This window comes from Diplotaxodon limnothrissa, linkage group LG19 (assembly GCF_057381915.1).
Source record: "Diplotaxodon limnothrissa isolate DT_005_m linkage group LG19, D_limnothrissa_male_GT1.1, whole genome shotgun sequence".
Lineage (NCBI taxonomy): Eukaryota > Metazoa > Chordata > Actinopteri > Cichliformes > Cichlidae > Diplotaxodon > Diplotaxodon limnothrissa.
The window spans coordinates 12,119,907-12,133,064 of record NC_140614.1 but is presented as its reverse complement, the minus strand read 5'-3'; the positions used below and the strand labels follow the sequence as shown (position 1 = coordinate 12,133,064).

At 44.7% G+C, this 13,158-nt stretch overlaps 1 protein-coding gene across 1 annotated transcript in view; it reads left to right on the top strand.

Moving 5' to 3' along the window:
• arhgef10 (Rho guanine nucleotide exchange factor (GEF) 10) overlaps positions 1-13,158 on the top strand; it is a 44,230-nt gene that overhangs the window by 15,770 nt on the left and 15,302 nt on the right. The window contains exons 10-22 of the mRNA XM_085342593.1: positions 491-602; positions 804-913; positions 1,001-1,078; positions 1,159-1,338; positions 2,073-2,189; positions 2,418-2,510; positions 3,000-3,170; positions 3,667-3,812; positions 3,905-4,089; positions 7,016-7,131; positions 10,465-10,592; positions 11,804-11,904; positions 12,126-12,247. Of these exons, the coding sequence (XP_085198719.1) occupies positions 491-602; positions 804-913; positions 1,001-1,078; positions 1,159-1,338; positions 2,073-2,189; positions 2,418-2,510; positions 3,000-3,170; positions 3,667-3,812; positions 3,905-4,089; positions 7,016-7,131; positions 10,465-10,592; positions 11,804-11,904; positions 12,126-12,247 (1,659 nt within the window). The remainder of the gene's footprint in view (positions 1-490; positions 603-803; positions 914-1,000; positions 1,079-1,158; positions 1,339-2,072; positions 2,190-2,417; positions 2,511-2,999; positions 3,171-3,666; positions 3,813-3,904; positions 4,090-7,015; positions 7,132-10,464; positions 10,593-11,803; positions 11,905-12,125; positions 12,248-13,158) is intronic.

Here is a 13,158-nt window from a genome sequence, read left to right as displayed (position 1 = left end):
TCCTGCTGTGACGTGAATGAACTTGTGGTGGTGGTGATGGTGGGAGTGCGAGCAGTTCCTTTGCATCCCTTTCTGCCACGTCGACCTGTCTCATTGAATGTTCGTGCGTCGGACGTCCGAAAGGACACATTTAAAGTAACACGTGTTTATTCTTCAGCAAACTGAGACACCAGCAACCGTGTCTCCCAAGCATTTGAACCTTTGTGTTCCATTGTACAGACTGCGATGTCTGTGACATTTAAACCTCGATCTCGCATTATGTTCTTAAAAGCACCACGTTGCTTTTAGCTGATGTCCCAGTTTCTGTCTCCTGTGGTCGCCTCTGCTCTTCTGTCGTCTTGTGTTACGCATTCTGTTCATCCCTCCTCTAACACTGCTCCTGTAGATCGGTTCAGCTCTTCTTTAGCCGTAGGTTTAGACAGACTAAACCAAACCTGGACTAAAAAGGACTCTTCAAATCCTAGTAATGGTGCATTCTGTCTCATCCAAGATGCAAAAGCTGGTGAAGGCTGCCAAGGAAGGAACCAAAGATGGACTGGAGAAAACCAAAGCTGCAGTGAAGAAGGGACGCTCCTTCATCAAAACCAAGTCTTTCTGTCAGGGTTTGTGCTGCTTAAGTTACACTAAAATACACAATTACCTAGGAGTTCAAATCTCATTGACCTCAGCCTCAAGGTCAGAGGTCAGGTTTTCTGAAAATCTTGTAAATGTGGTCACTTGGTGCTTCTAGGAGGCTGAGTCATAGCTTTTTGCTCTTCAGGTGGACTTTAGTGCTTTACTTCCTGTTGTTTCGAATCTTTTAGAGAAGTCGGCCTGTTTTGAGGATGAGGAGTCTGGACTCTTCATCGAGGTGGACTGTTTCAATGTTGAGCCAGTACTGTGTCCAGCACCGGAGGCTCTGTCACAGCAGCAGGTTTGTAACTTTCCCAACTCTAACCTAATCCAGTTATGCTTAACTCTGTGAAATCGCTGGTGAAGGAAACCTGTGTTTGATCCACAGCTGGTCAGAAGATGCATCCTGGGATCTATTTTGGAGAGCGAGAAGAATTATCTCGATTCTCTCAAGAGGATTTTAGAGGTATGCGAGTACAGCTGCGGTGATTGGCGCTTTGGTTCTTAAGTGCATCTTATTACAGTTTGTATTGTCTCCTTCGTCAGCAATACGAGAAGCCCCTGTCGCAGATCGAGCCCAGACTGCTGAGTGACAGGAAACTGAAGATGACTTTCTATCGCGTGCGTGAAATCCTGCAGTGCCACTTCCTGTTCCAGATCGCCCTGGCGAGCCGCGTGGCGGAGTGGGACAGCCTGGAGATGATTGGGGATGTCTTTGTGGCGTCGGTAAGCTCGTGCCATCTTACTTCCTGTCAGACTAAAGCCTGTCATGTGACACGCCACAGTTCAAATAATAAAACCACAGGATTTCACATTAAAAGCTTTATTTGGACCTGAAGTATTTATAGAGTAAAACAAAAAAAATGTCACCTCATAGGCAAGTTTGAACCTTGAAGAGATTCATTTTTTTTTTACCTAAATAACACTGGAGCTAAAGTTCTCACTGCTGTGCCACTCAGCGGTTAAAAAAGCGATAAAAGCCCTCAGAGGGAGCGTCTTCTGTCCCGCACGCTGAAAGGATGACGTCTGAGTCTCGCTTTGCCCATCAGCCAACACTCAGGAGATTCAGTCTGGACAAACTGATGGACAAAACACTGAAAATCCGTTTTCAGCAGCAGACCAGCATCAATCGTTTTCAGTATTCCTATAAATAGTTCTCCGTCTGATGGAACTTTTACCGCTTATTGGTGAACATGACTTAGACAGAAAAGCTTTTTATGTAAATCTTTATGTAACATAACTATATCACACAGCTCTTTGCTTGTGAGCATGAGCATTATTAGACCTAATTTATAAAAAGCATATTTACACCTTATTAAAGCACCATAGACAAGTTAAAGTGAATTCACATTTTTAATGGTACTGCTGCTGTGGTCTGCATCTTTATAGAGGTTTGGATGATGTCATTTCCTGTAACTGAAGCACATGATGCAGTAAGTAACCCCTGTGTTTATGTGCAGTTCTCTAAGTCCATGGTGCTGGACGCCTATCGCGAGTATGTGAATAACTTCAGCACTGCGATGGCAGTCGTGAGGAAGACGTGCGCCTCCAAACCAGCATTCCTGGAATTCCTCAAGGTTTGAGACCAACACACTAATGTCAAATATTAATCTTACAGGACAGAGTGGAAGTTTGTTTCTCATTTAAACTGTTTCATTATTTTGTTGCTGTGCATTTGAATAAAAAAAGCTGTTTTGCTATATATCTGATATCAAATGCAGCTGTTCACATTAAAACAGATTGGTATATTGATTTTCTTACAAAATGAAAGTCTTTACACCAATTGGCCATCTTGTCGCCGACAGCATCGTCAGGAAACCAGCAGTGACCGAATGACTCTGTACGGCCTGATGATGAAGCCTATCCAGAGATTCCCTCAGTTCATTTTGCTGCTGCAGGTATAGTTCACTCTTATTTTCACCTCCTTCACAGTAAAATGCAATGTGCAGCAGGCAGTGTTGTTCATGTGTTCACCAGCAGAGGGAGTGCCGCATTCATAAACCCAGCACTTTGTTTTTCAAAGCTGCGGCTCAAAGCGAGGCAGGGGAATTGCTCTGAAGAGACCTGCTTTCCTCGTCTCTTTTAATCCTGCTTCCCGTTGCCCCGGCATATTTACTATTAATGTCTGCTGCAGGAAAATATCAGTGAAAATGTGGAACACTGGGCCGCTTTCTTTCTTTTTTACACCAGTTTAATAGCAATCAAGACAGCTTGATAATTCGTAGAAGGGCTCTCCATCGATTTTTAAATCTTTAGGATGAATTATGAGGATGTGTGTTATATGTAGAAAGATGGAGTGGGGCAGAACAGGGCTCGGCTGGTATTAGTTGTTGAAAACGGGGTGAAAAAGCATCAAACTGGTGTCTTTTTTCTCTCGTCTTCATCAGGACATGTTGAAGAACACACCAGTGGGTCACCCGGACCGCCTGCCCCTGCAGATGGCCCTGACCGAACTGGAGACTCTGGCTGAGAAGCTCAATGAAAAGAAGAGAGAAGCCGACCAGCGCTGCGAGATCCGTCACATCGCAAAGGCCATGAACGAGCGCTACCTCAACAAGGTCTGCACGTTTCTGCGCCGAACCAAAAGTCTACTGATCGGTGGAGACTTTGCTTTTGGCTGATTTATTTTTTAGCATATGCTGTGGCATTTCTCTCAGTCCCAGTGTGGGCGGCCATCAGACACTGGAGCTTCTCTCCTGACTGAATACCTTATTTTTAGTGCATGGCTTAGCACAGCGTTTGCACAAAAACACCAGCTTTCCCCAAGGTATAATTATTCGACTGTCTTCAGCCACCCACTCTGGCATCTGTGCACAGGCGTGTTTACAGGATGGCCTGGATGGGGCAGGCTGTGAGTTCCCCGTAGCCTGGATATTCTCAGAGTCGCTGCATTACTCTTATCCAAAATGAGAGGATGCAAGAGTGAAATGAGCCATTAATGCCAAATGAAATACGAGGACTCTTAGTCTTTGCTTGTTCTGTATTCCTTCTCCGAGCTGGGTTTTTGTTTAGCGTCTTCAGAGCATTAATGTAGCATATCATCTCTGTCATCAGCTTCTAAGTAACGGCAGCCGCTACTTGATCCGCTCAGACGACATGGTGGAAACGGTCTACAACGAGCGTGGGGAAATCATCAAAACCAAGGAGCGACGCCTGTTCCTGCTCAACGATGTGCTCATGTGTGCCACGCCCAACATCCGGTGAGGGAGACCACAACCCACAAAGTTACATACCTGTGTGAGAATCGGGGGGTTTCATATCAAAGCGTTTTCATCGCTCGTTTCTTTTTCAGATTTCAGGATGGCAGCGGCAGTGGCAGCGGAAGCGTAACACTTGACCAGAAGTTCCTTCTGAAGTGGAGCGTGCCTCTGAGCTTCGTGGAGGTGCTTGAGTTCGGGTCCAGCGAAGACATGGCCGACACCGGCCGCTTCCCTCCTCCTCATTCGGGCGAGAAAGTGGTGATCAGCGCCAAGCCAAGTACGACGCAGTTTCACAGTCAGGGATTTTGTGTCTGCTCGCCCGTCACCTTATTTGTGTCTCTGTTTGGCACAAATCTAGTAACTCATTAGTTTAGTGGATCGTACGGTATCAGCAGTTGAGGGTCGGTCCTCTGACATGAGGAACTGCATCTGCTTCGACTTCCTTAGACCGAGTTGAAAACTGTCACCGTTTCTTAAAAACATCAGTGGAAATATTTATTTCCCAGCCAGCACATGTGTGTTTTTTCCCCTCTGCAGTCCTCAGCTTTGCTGGCTGCCGGTCGGGTGATTTCAGTCTTTCCAGTAGGTTCCCCGTCACACACAGCTGCTCGGCCACTTTAAAAGGCCCAGACCAGACAAACAGCAGGCCTAAAAACAGCGTCGCATTCTGCGGTCGCAGCGCTGCACTTTTTATTTCAGGATTCGATCTGTGTTTAAATTTGCCGGGTGTCTGCTGCAATGCTTTGATTACGTATTTTCCCTGGTTTGTCCAAAGTTTGAAGAATTCAAGCAAAGGTCAAAGGCTGGTTCCTTCAGCGCTGTAATTACTGCCGCTGATTACACACTGCGCTCCGGAGCTCACTGACTCTCCACTTCTCTCAAATACTTTGATATAACAGTCAGACTTTTCCTGCTAGTGGTCACACTGTCATCGATCTCTGATCCACACCTGCTGCCCACCAGCTACTTAAACACCTTCTTCTTTTCTCTACCTGCTATTTATGTGCTTTTACTTTTTCCCTGAGTGTAAGCTGCATTCAGCGAGCGTTCCACTGTTTCACATCATCTGCCTCCCATGGAGAGTCCAGCATGTTAACAGATGATGGGGCTGTTCTTGCAGACAGAATCAGATGTAATGGAACTTAATGTTGAGATTATCTACATTACTTAACATTAATACATCAGAGTTTCCTCGCTGTGATGCACTTAGTCTGGAAATAACTTGGTGTGTGTGTGTGTGTGTGTGTGTGTGTGTGTGTGTGTGTGTGTGTGTGTTAAAAGCTCCTGGACAACTGTGTGTGTGTGTGTGTGTGCATCATCCAGGAACTTTTAACAAGTGGAAACAATTGTTTTCTCAGCCCCGTGTGTGCAGCCAAAAATCCGCTCGCAGACCAGCCTGCAGTGAAGGCAACGCAGGGACTCTCCAGCTATGATGTCATCGTTTTCATGTCTCTCTGCTTAAGTCATCTCTTCCCTACGCTGCACTGCAATTAGACCACCGTGCACACCGGTCATTTGGAGTTGTTTTCCTGCGGCTCTCACGGCCGGTGTGTCATTTGTAGATATTGTGTTTGTTTTTAGGAAGCGTGTAATTGCTGGGGTGACTGTCCTGCTTCTGAAGATGCTCCTGGGCCGGTTTTGTTAGAAAAATCTGGGCAGTTGGTGCTCTCACAAAGAGCCATTCACGAGGTTGGACCCAGTTTGAAATGGGTTACACAGAGCCAGTCTAGTCTGTGGGAATGGTCGCTGCTGTGATGGGGTTATATTCTTGCCTGGGCCTTATTACTTCTGCTAGTAAATACACGTAATAAACAGCAAGTAATGGTACTGATGGTGTGAGAAAGTTAGCACAGAGACCAGTCATATGCAGGTTATAGGGCTTCTTAGCAATAACAATAAAAACAAAGACATTTAAATCATGTAGAAATGTTAATGTTTCAATGATGAAGGTTTATTCCTGTCCCGACCTGCATTCAGCCTCCTGGTCACAGTGTTTAAAGAGACACATGAGCCGTGCAGCTGCCTTAGACGAGCCTGGAACAACAAGAAGCAGTTTCTACTTTGAATAAATTCTGATAAAACTTCAAACCTTTTGTTGTGTTTGCAGACAGAAAGACACCCACGCACAGACGCTACCAAAACCAGAAACACTCCAAGAGCAAATTCCTCATCTGATATCATGATTGTTTCAAGTAAATAAACATGTGAAATATATTTTGGGATCACTGCGATTGAATTGGAGGTCATGCAAACATCAGTGAAACCAAAAACCAATATAGTCTACAGGAGGCCCAGCAGTAGTGCTCACGCATGTGTAAAGATGGCTGTATTTGAACAGCCTCATGCAGGCAAACTCGGAGGGAAACGTTTCAGAGTAACTCTTACAGAGACCACCAACGAACTGGTCATGTACAAACAGGGGTAAGATTTCCCCCGAACGCCCAGTCGTGAGGGAGCCGGGCCGGGTTACCATGGAGCTGCAGTCGGAGTCAGACTTTGTGACTATTGTACGAGAGTATGAAAGAGGAGAGAAGAATAACAGACGCAAACAGAGCTGAAGGCATTCTGGATCTCCCAGAGTTGCAGTTTAACTCTTTGTTCGCTGCAGACCTTCACACGCAGACTTAGCAAGTGTTTTCCTCTTGCTCTCTGCTGCAAGTGCTGTTCTTCATGGGCAGATCAGCTGACTGACGGAGAGCGATGGAGGCCGGTGCCCTGACAGACCTTTAATCCGGTCTGTGCTGCAGTGTTTTTTCCATAGATGCAGAACTGCAACAGTTGCTGTAACATCACGTTGGATTACTAGCTTCCACAAGGGGCAGACAGGAAGCTGGAAACCTGTTTCCGCCCACATAGAGCAGGTACAGGTTGGAGGAACAGAGAGGATGATTTACACTGACATGCATCAACAAACAGCATTAGATGTTTGTCCCCTGAAAGCTAACGCTGGCTGGTTCACAGGGGTGAGAATTACTGCCACGCCTGCAGAGCTGTCACTGTCCGTGTGGGAGGACAACTGCTTATCTAATCACCCTGACTTTGCTCATTCAGCTTCCTCTGAGCCATGCTGTCTGTCCGTTTGTAATACTTTAATTTGGGATTGTAGTCACTGCTGCTCTTTTGCTACTGTATGAGCCATTATTACACTTTTATTACATTTGATTTGATGTGAATCAACCGCCTGAAAATGTGTTTCTGTGTAGATAAACTGTACATGGGCCCCGGTCAGCTGTACCAAGACCTGCAGAACCTAATCCATGATCTCAGCCTGGTCAACCAGATCTCCACCATGATTGGCAGCCTCAAGGGAAACTACCAGGTACTCTGCTGCATGATATAGTTAATTATGTCTAAAATAGAGTCAGTCTGAGAAAAATCTGGGTCTCAGAGGTAAAGTCCCGACATTTTAGGTAAAATCAAACTGAACATGAGTCTAAAACATGGGAGCTTTTTGGGATTTCCTGTCTATTAATACTCTTGGAAGGTTGTGAGAGTTGACACACACTAATGTTCTTTTAATGGATGTACCTAGGGACCTAAAATCATATTCATGAAGCCTCCTCTCACATGTCCACAAGGACCAGTTTGCTCTGTGTTTGTATGATGCTGTAAAATGTGCCTTTGTGGGCAGTTTGTCTGAGGAGGATGAGGAGTCTCCTGCATCCTGGTTTGTACTGTTCAAACCTGTCATATCGTGTAGCTGCGCATACACACAAGCCTGCCTGTGCTCGTGGGGTGTAAGCAGGTGTGTAAGTAAGTAAAATGTATTTATAAAGCACATTTCACAGATAAAAATCACAAAGTGCTTCACAATAAAATCAGAAATACAAATAAAATAATATAAAACAGTGAAAAAATTAATTAAAAGCTCGTTTGTATAAAAACATCTGCAGCTGCTTTTTAAAGGAGTCAACGGCACGGAGTCCCACAGCCTCGGTGCCTGAAAAGCTCGATCCCCACGTGTTTTAAACCCAGTACGAGGGACCACCAGTAACCTTTGACCTGACGACCTGAGTGCTCGAGATGTAGCATGAGGTTTCAGCAGGTCAGAGATGTACTGGGGAGCTTCACCGTGCAGAGCTCTAAAAGTTACAACTAAAATTTTAAAATGCACCCTAAAATTTACCCAATGAAGAGAAGCCAAAACTGGAGCAATGTGTGACCTCTTGTTTGTACCAGTTAAAAGTCTTGCCGCAGCATTCTGTACAGTCTGAAGGCGATCCAGAGCTGGTTTGTTGAGACACGTAAAAAGACCGTTACAATAATCCAAATGAGAAGACATAAAAGCATGAATCATCTCAAGGTCTGCCTTTGACACCAGTCTGAGTTTAGAAATGTTTCTTAGATGATAAAAACAGTTCTGGACAAGTTTTTTAGAGTGTTTCTCACGAGACATTGAACGGTCAAATATAACACCCAAGTTTCTGAGACGCGACTGAAATGAAGGGTCTAAAAAACTGATATGCTGCTTAATTTCTGAGAGCATGTGATCAGGTGCAACAATCAAGGTTTCTGTTTTATCTGCATTTAACTGGAGGAAACTGTCATTTAACCATTGTTTGATCTCAGACAGACAATTATTTAAACACGACAATTTATAAAACTCAGAAGCTTTGAAAGAACAGTATAACTGAATGTCATCAGCATAGAGATGATAAGAAATATTATTGTAACGTCTGATAATTTGGCCTATGGTAAATGGCCTGCATTTGTATAGCGCTTTTCTAGTCCCTAAGGACCCCAAAGCGCTTCACACTACATTCAGTCATTCACCCATTCACACACACATTCACACACTGGCGATGGCAAGCTACATTGTAGCCACAGCTGCCCTGGGGCGCACTGACAGAGGCGAGGATATACAGCAAAAAGTGAATAGGACCTAAAACAGATCCTTGAGGTGCCCCAGAAGGCAGAACTGATGTTTCCGACAGCACATGATTCATACAGACAGTAAAGGATCTCTCAGATAGCTGCGACATAAACCATTTAAAACAACACCAGTAATCCCAAACAAGTCCTTCAGCCTATTTATCAGGATGCTGTGATCAACAATATCAAAAGCAGAGCTGAGATCCAGCAGAACCAGAACGGTGTACTCTCCTGACTCTGCTGCCATCAGTGTCACCACACGCTTTAAGCAAAGCGGTTTCAGTGGAGTGTAATGTGCAGAAACCAGACTGGAAAATGTCCAGAACATTGTTCTTCTCCAAAACATTAAGTTGTTCTGCAACTGTTTCTTCCAAGGTCTTTGACACCAACGGTCATTTTGATATTGGCCTGTAACTGCTTGGTCCAAATTTGGTTTCTTTAATATTGGTTCAACAATAGCTTGTTTAAAATAGCTGGAAACTGAGCCAGTATAAAGAGAAGTATTCATTATTTCCAGAATACAGAGGTCAATAGAGTCAAACACACCAATGAAAAATGGAGGACGTACATCAAGGTGGCTTGAAGTCAGTTTCACATGACCAAGCAGACACTGATGTCCTGTAAGGTAACAGGAGTAACAGAGGAGCAGGTATCAGCAGCGTGTCAGTGTGATACTGGGAGGATGATGGAGAAATATTTGACCTGACAGCAGCGACCTTATTAACAAAAGTCATTACAATCAGATGTAGTATAGACTGTGTGTGTCTCTGTGTGTGTACTTGTTTAGACATCTTTGTGGGGACCACAAATTGGAATGTTATTGTACTTATGGGGACAAAATGCCGTCCCCACGAGTTTGAAGCCATTTTTGAGACTCAAAATGTGGTTTTAGTGTCAGGGTTACATTTGGGTTATGGTTAAGTTGAAAAGTTGAAGCTAAGGGTCAGGGTTAGGCATTCACTTTTGATGGTTAGTGTGTGTGTGTGTGTGTGTGTGTGTGTGTGTGTGTGTGTGGTGCTTGTAGATCTGTCAGATGAAGAAGCTCTCAGAGAGATGCGTGTCAGAGACGGGAGGTTTGGACACTGATGCAAAGGGAAAGGAGAGAAAGTCTGATATTTGTGAGCACGGCTAAAAACAAACTTCTAAATGTTGAGGCTTCTCTTAATTAGAAGTGTTTACCAAAACTCTTCTCGTGTCAAGTCTCGATGTCACTTCAGGGTTTTCCTGATTTTCCTGTCGTAGAATCTTATTCTTGGCCTGTTTGTGCAGATGCTTAGTATGCGAGCTAATCTGTGCCGCTGTAATAATTTATGAGACATTAAGCCAGAGACAACATTTGTAGACGTGTTGATTCATCCAAAGCATTTTATTTAGCAAACTAATGATAATAACTTGGCCGCTGCAACAAGCGTCGAAAACTGGAAGTCTCCTCGAGCGCGTGTCGACGAGAATTAGAAAGTAGATGTGTCAAAAGTTGCATAAGTAATAGCTCTGTGTTAGAGCGCATTAGAGTGACAGCTGTTTTCTATTTTGGCTTCAGTCAATGCAGATAACAGTATTAGCAGCGGATTCTCTTAGGAATAGCTTTCATTTGAACTTGAATCGCACTAATGGCTCTAAATAAATGCTGTTATGATTTATTGATGACGTGATACTCTGAGGTGGATTCGTTTACCTCCATGGCCCATTGTTATTCCCATTCCTTCTCCCTCTTAAATCTTTTTCCATTCCTCTGCCTTTGTCTCTCTGTTTCTCCTCTCTCCGTTATTCTTTTCTGCAGAATGTAAATCCCACCGTGGCCCAAGACTGGGTATCAGGACTCCAGAGGCTGATACTGAAGAAGGAGGAGGAGATCAGGGCAGCTGACCGGTGTAGGATCCAGCTCCAGCTGCCTGGCAAACAAGACAAGTTTGTGCTTTTCTCACATTTTTAGCTTCAGGCTTCAATGTCTCGATCCTCCTCACCCCCCCAGGAGTTCATGTTTATCCTAGGTTTGCCTTTATCCCCCTTTACCCTGCTTTCCCCGTCTGCCCCCCCAATCTCTGGATGTATTTCGAGCCTGTTTGGATAAACAGGTTTCTGCACCAGCTCTAATCTGAGGCATGAATCACAGCAGTGGAAATGTGCATCAGTGCTAGCAGTCACAGTCTGCCCAGCTGCTGCTGAATACAAACGCTCATGCCATACGTCTACACGCCGTCTTATAGTCTGCACGTGGCCTCCCAAGGGTGCACCTTGTTTTGGCTTTTTCACATTCCCTGTGAGCGTAACTGTTTCCTGGCTCGCCCTCTCGCTTTCTCCCGACTACATTTAGCCGGTGAGATTATCCATGGGTATGTTTGGAAAGGCAGCTGTAGCTCTCTAATCCCTCCCCTCGTTTCTCAGAAACACGTCTCAGCATCAGGCACTGACAGCAGTGAGCCCTCCACCCGCACACAGCAAGAATATATATAAATGTATAATGTGCGCACCAGATCCTTACAGAAGTGATCATTGGTATTGATTTCCACTGCGTTCCTCTCGCTCTGTCCTCGTGTCAGCGCTCGGTAATCAGGCAGACGTCGTTCAAGCCTGACGCGGGCCTTCTCCTGTGATGCAGGCGGTGTTTAAGTGCAGTGCTTCTGCTCAGTTGCTCTGTTTGCAGGAATATTCAAACATTAAAGTGCCGCTTAGAGGAATGTAAATGCACGTGATCGAGGACAATCTCGCTAAAACATCTCTGAAGGTTTTTGGGCACAAATCGGATGTTATCTTGTTATCTCTGTCTGCAGACCGACACTTTAACATCTTCCTTTTTTTCATCGGCTGATCCCTTTATGGGTCGCCACAGAGCATCAACTTCCTCCATCTCACCCCGGCCCTACCATCCTCCTCTGTCACACCACCCCTCTGCATGTCCTCCTTCACTACATCCATCATCCTCCTCTGAGGTCTTCCTCTTTTCCTCCTGCCTGCAGCTCCGTCTTCATCATCCCTGTCAAATACATCCACCCTTCTCCCTCTGCACATGTCCGAACCTGAGCCAACTGCTGTTGGGATTTGACGCTATGTAAATAAAATTGAAAAAATCGAGTAATAATTTTTTTATTCATGCGTGTTTTGGTCGTCTCTGTTTGCAGGGCGGGGAAGCCGACCTACTTCAGTGCAGTGTTCAATACCCTCAGCCCAGCCATCAAACAGTCATGGATCAGCAACTTGCAGATGGCGAAGCTGGCTCTCGGTACAGTACACCTGCTCTCTCTTACTTTTTTTATTCTTTCTGCATCTATACATGATGATCATTCATTTTATTAATCGTAAATATTAGATATGCAATGTTAAATCTGTTTTATAAATTACTGCCTAGTAGTTGCTCAGATATATTAGAGCGAGGAAGCTGTGTCACAGTTCCTTATGCTCACTGCGTGGTTCACATCATTGAACTGTGTGTGTGTGTGTCAGAGGAGGACAATGTGCAGGGCTGGTTCTTTGCAGAGGATGATGGAAATCAAATGAAGAAGCAGAAACACCCCCTGCTGCTTCGACAAATGCCCGTGGTCATGTCCAAACTGCAGGAGTTTAAGGTGAGGCGCTTTGTTTTCTTTCCCCTTCGATCATCTGCGCAGCGACTCGGTGGATCAGTTGGTTCGAGCTGTGTCACAATGATGCCACATAACTGTGGCAGGTGTAGTTCACAGGTACCACAGGCCACACTGAAGTAATACGGTGTTTCTTGCAGCGCTGGCTAAAATAATCTCACCTGACCGAATGGATTAGAGGTCGTTTTATTTTGGTCGTGTTAGTTCACTCAGTGAAAAATAGCACACTGCATGTGATTGTGGTGTTCACTGATTTGCTGCTGGTGTGAAAATAGCAGTTAATCTTTTCATTTATCTATAAATATGTGATATTGCAGCAAGAGTAGAAAATGAAGCTAAAAAGTTGTAGCTTGTAAACGTTCATACCTTCTGACTTAGTCTTCAGTGTCAGGGCTCAGTTTGGATGCAACAGCCAATAAGGTGGAAGAATCACTCAAAGTATGAGTTCACCTTCTTAATATTATAAAAACACTTTACCTGGTGTTGTCTGTCATTGATTGACCAGCTGGATCAATAATACTGTAAATACATGATTATCTGCTCAGGAAACAGACACATAAATCCCTCTGTGTGAGTCAACTTGAGAAATTAGCTCAAAGATGTCATGACTGGTTTTTTCCCACTGTGGTGGAACAACGCTGTGGTCGTCATTTTGAAACACAGTTTTCCTGTTTTGAAGAATTCCTCTGCAGCGTCATCAGATTTATTTAAACTTCTCTTACTACAATTCAACTGCTCAGAGCAAAGTTTAATTACACTTGACTTGTGATGAATTTTTGGTGGGAAAAAGCAGTAATCTGGGACGTCTAATTCACCGCTCACACACCGCGACGCCGTCACAGACGGCCGTGTGGCAGGCAGGATTTGGACACAAATGCTGGACACGGGAGACAGGA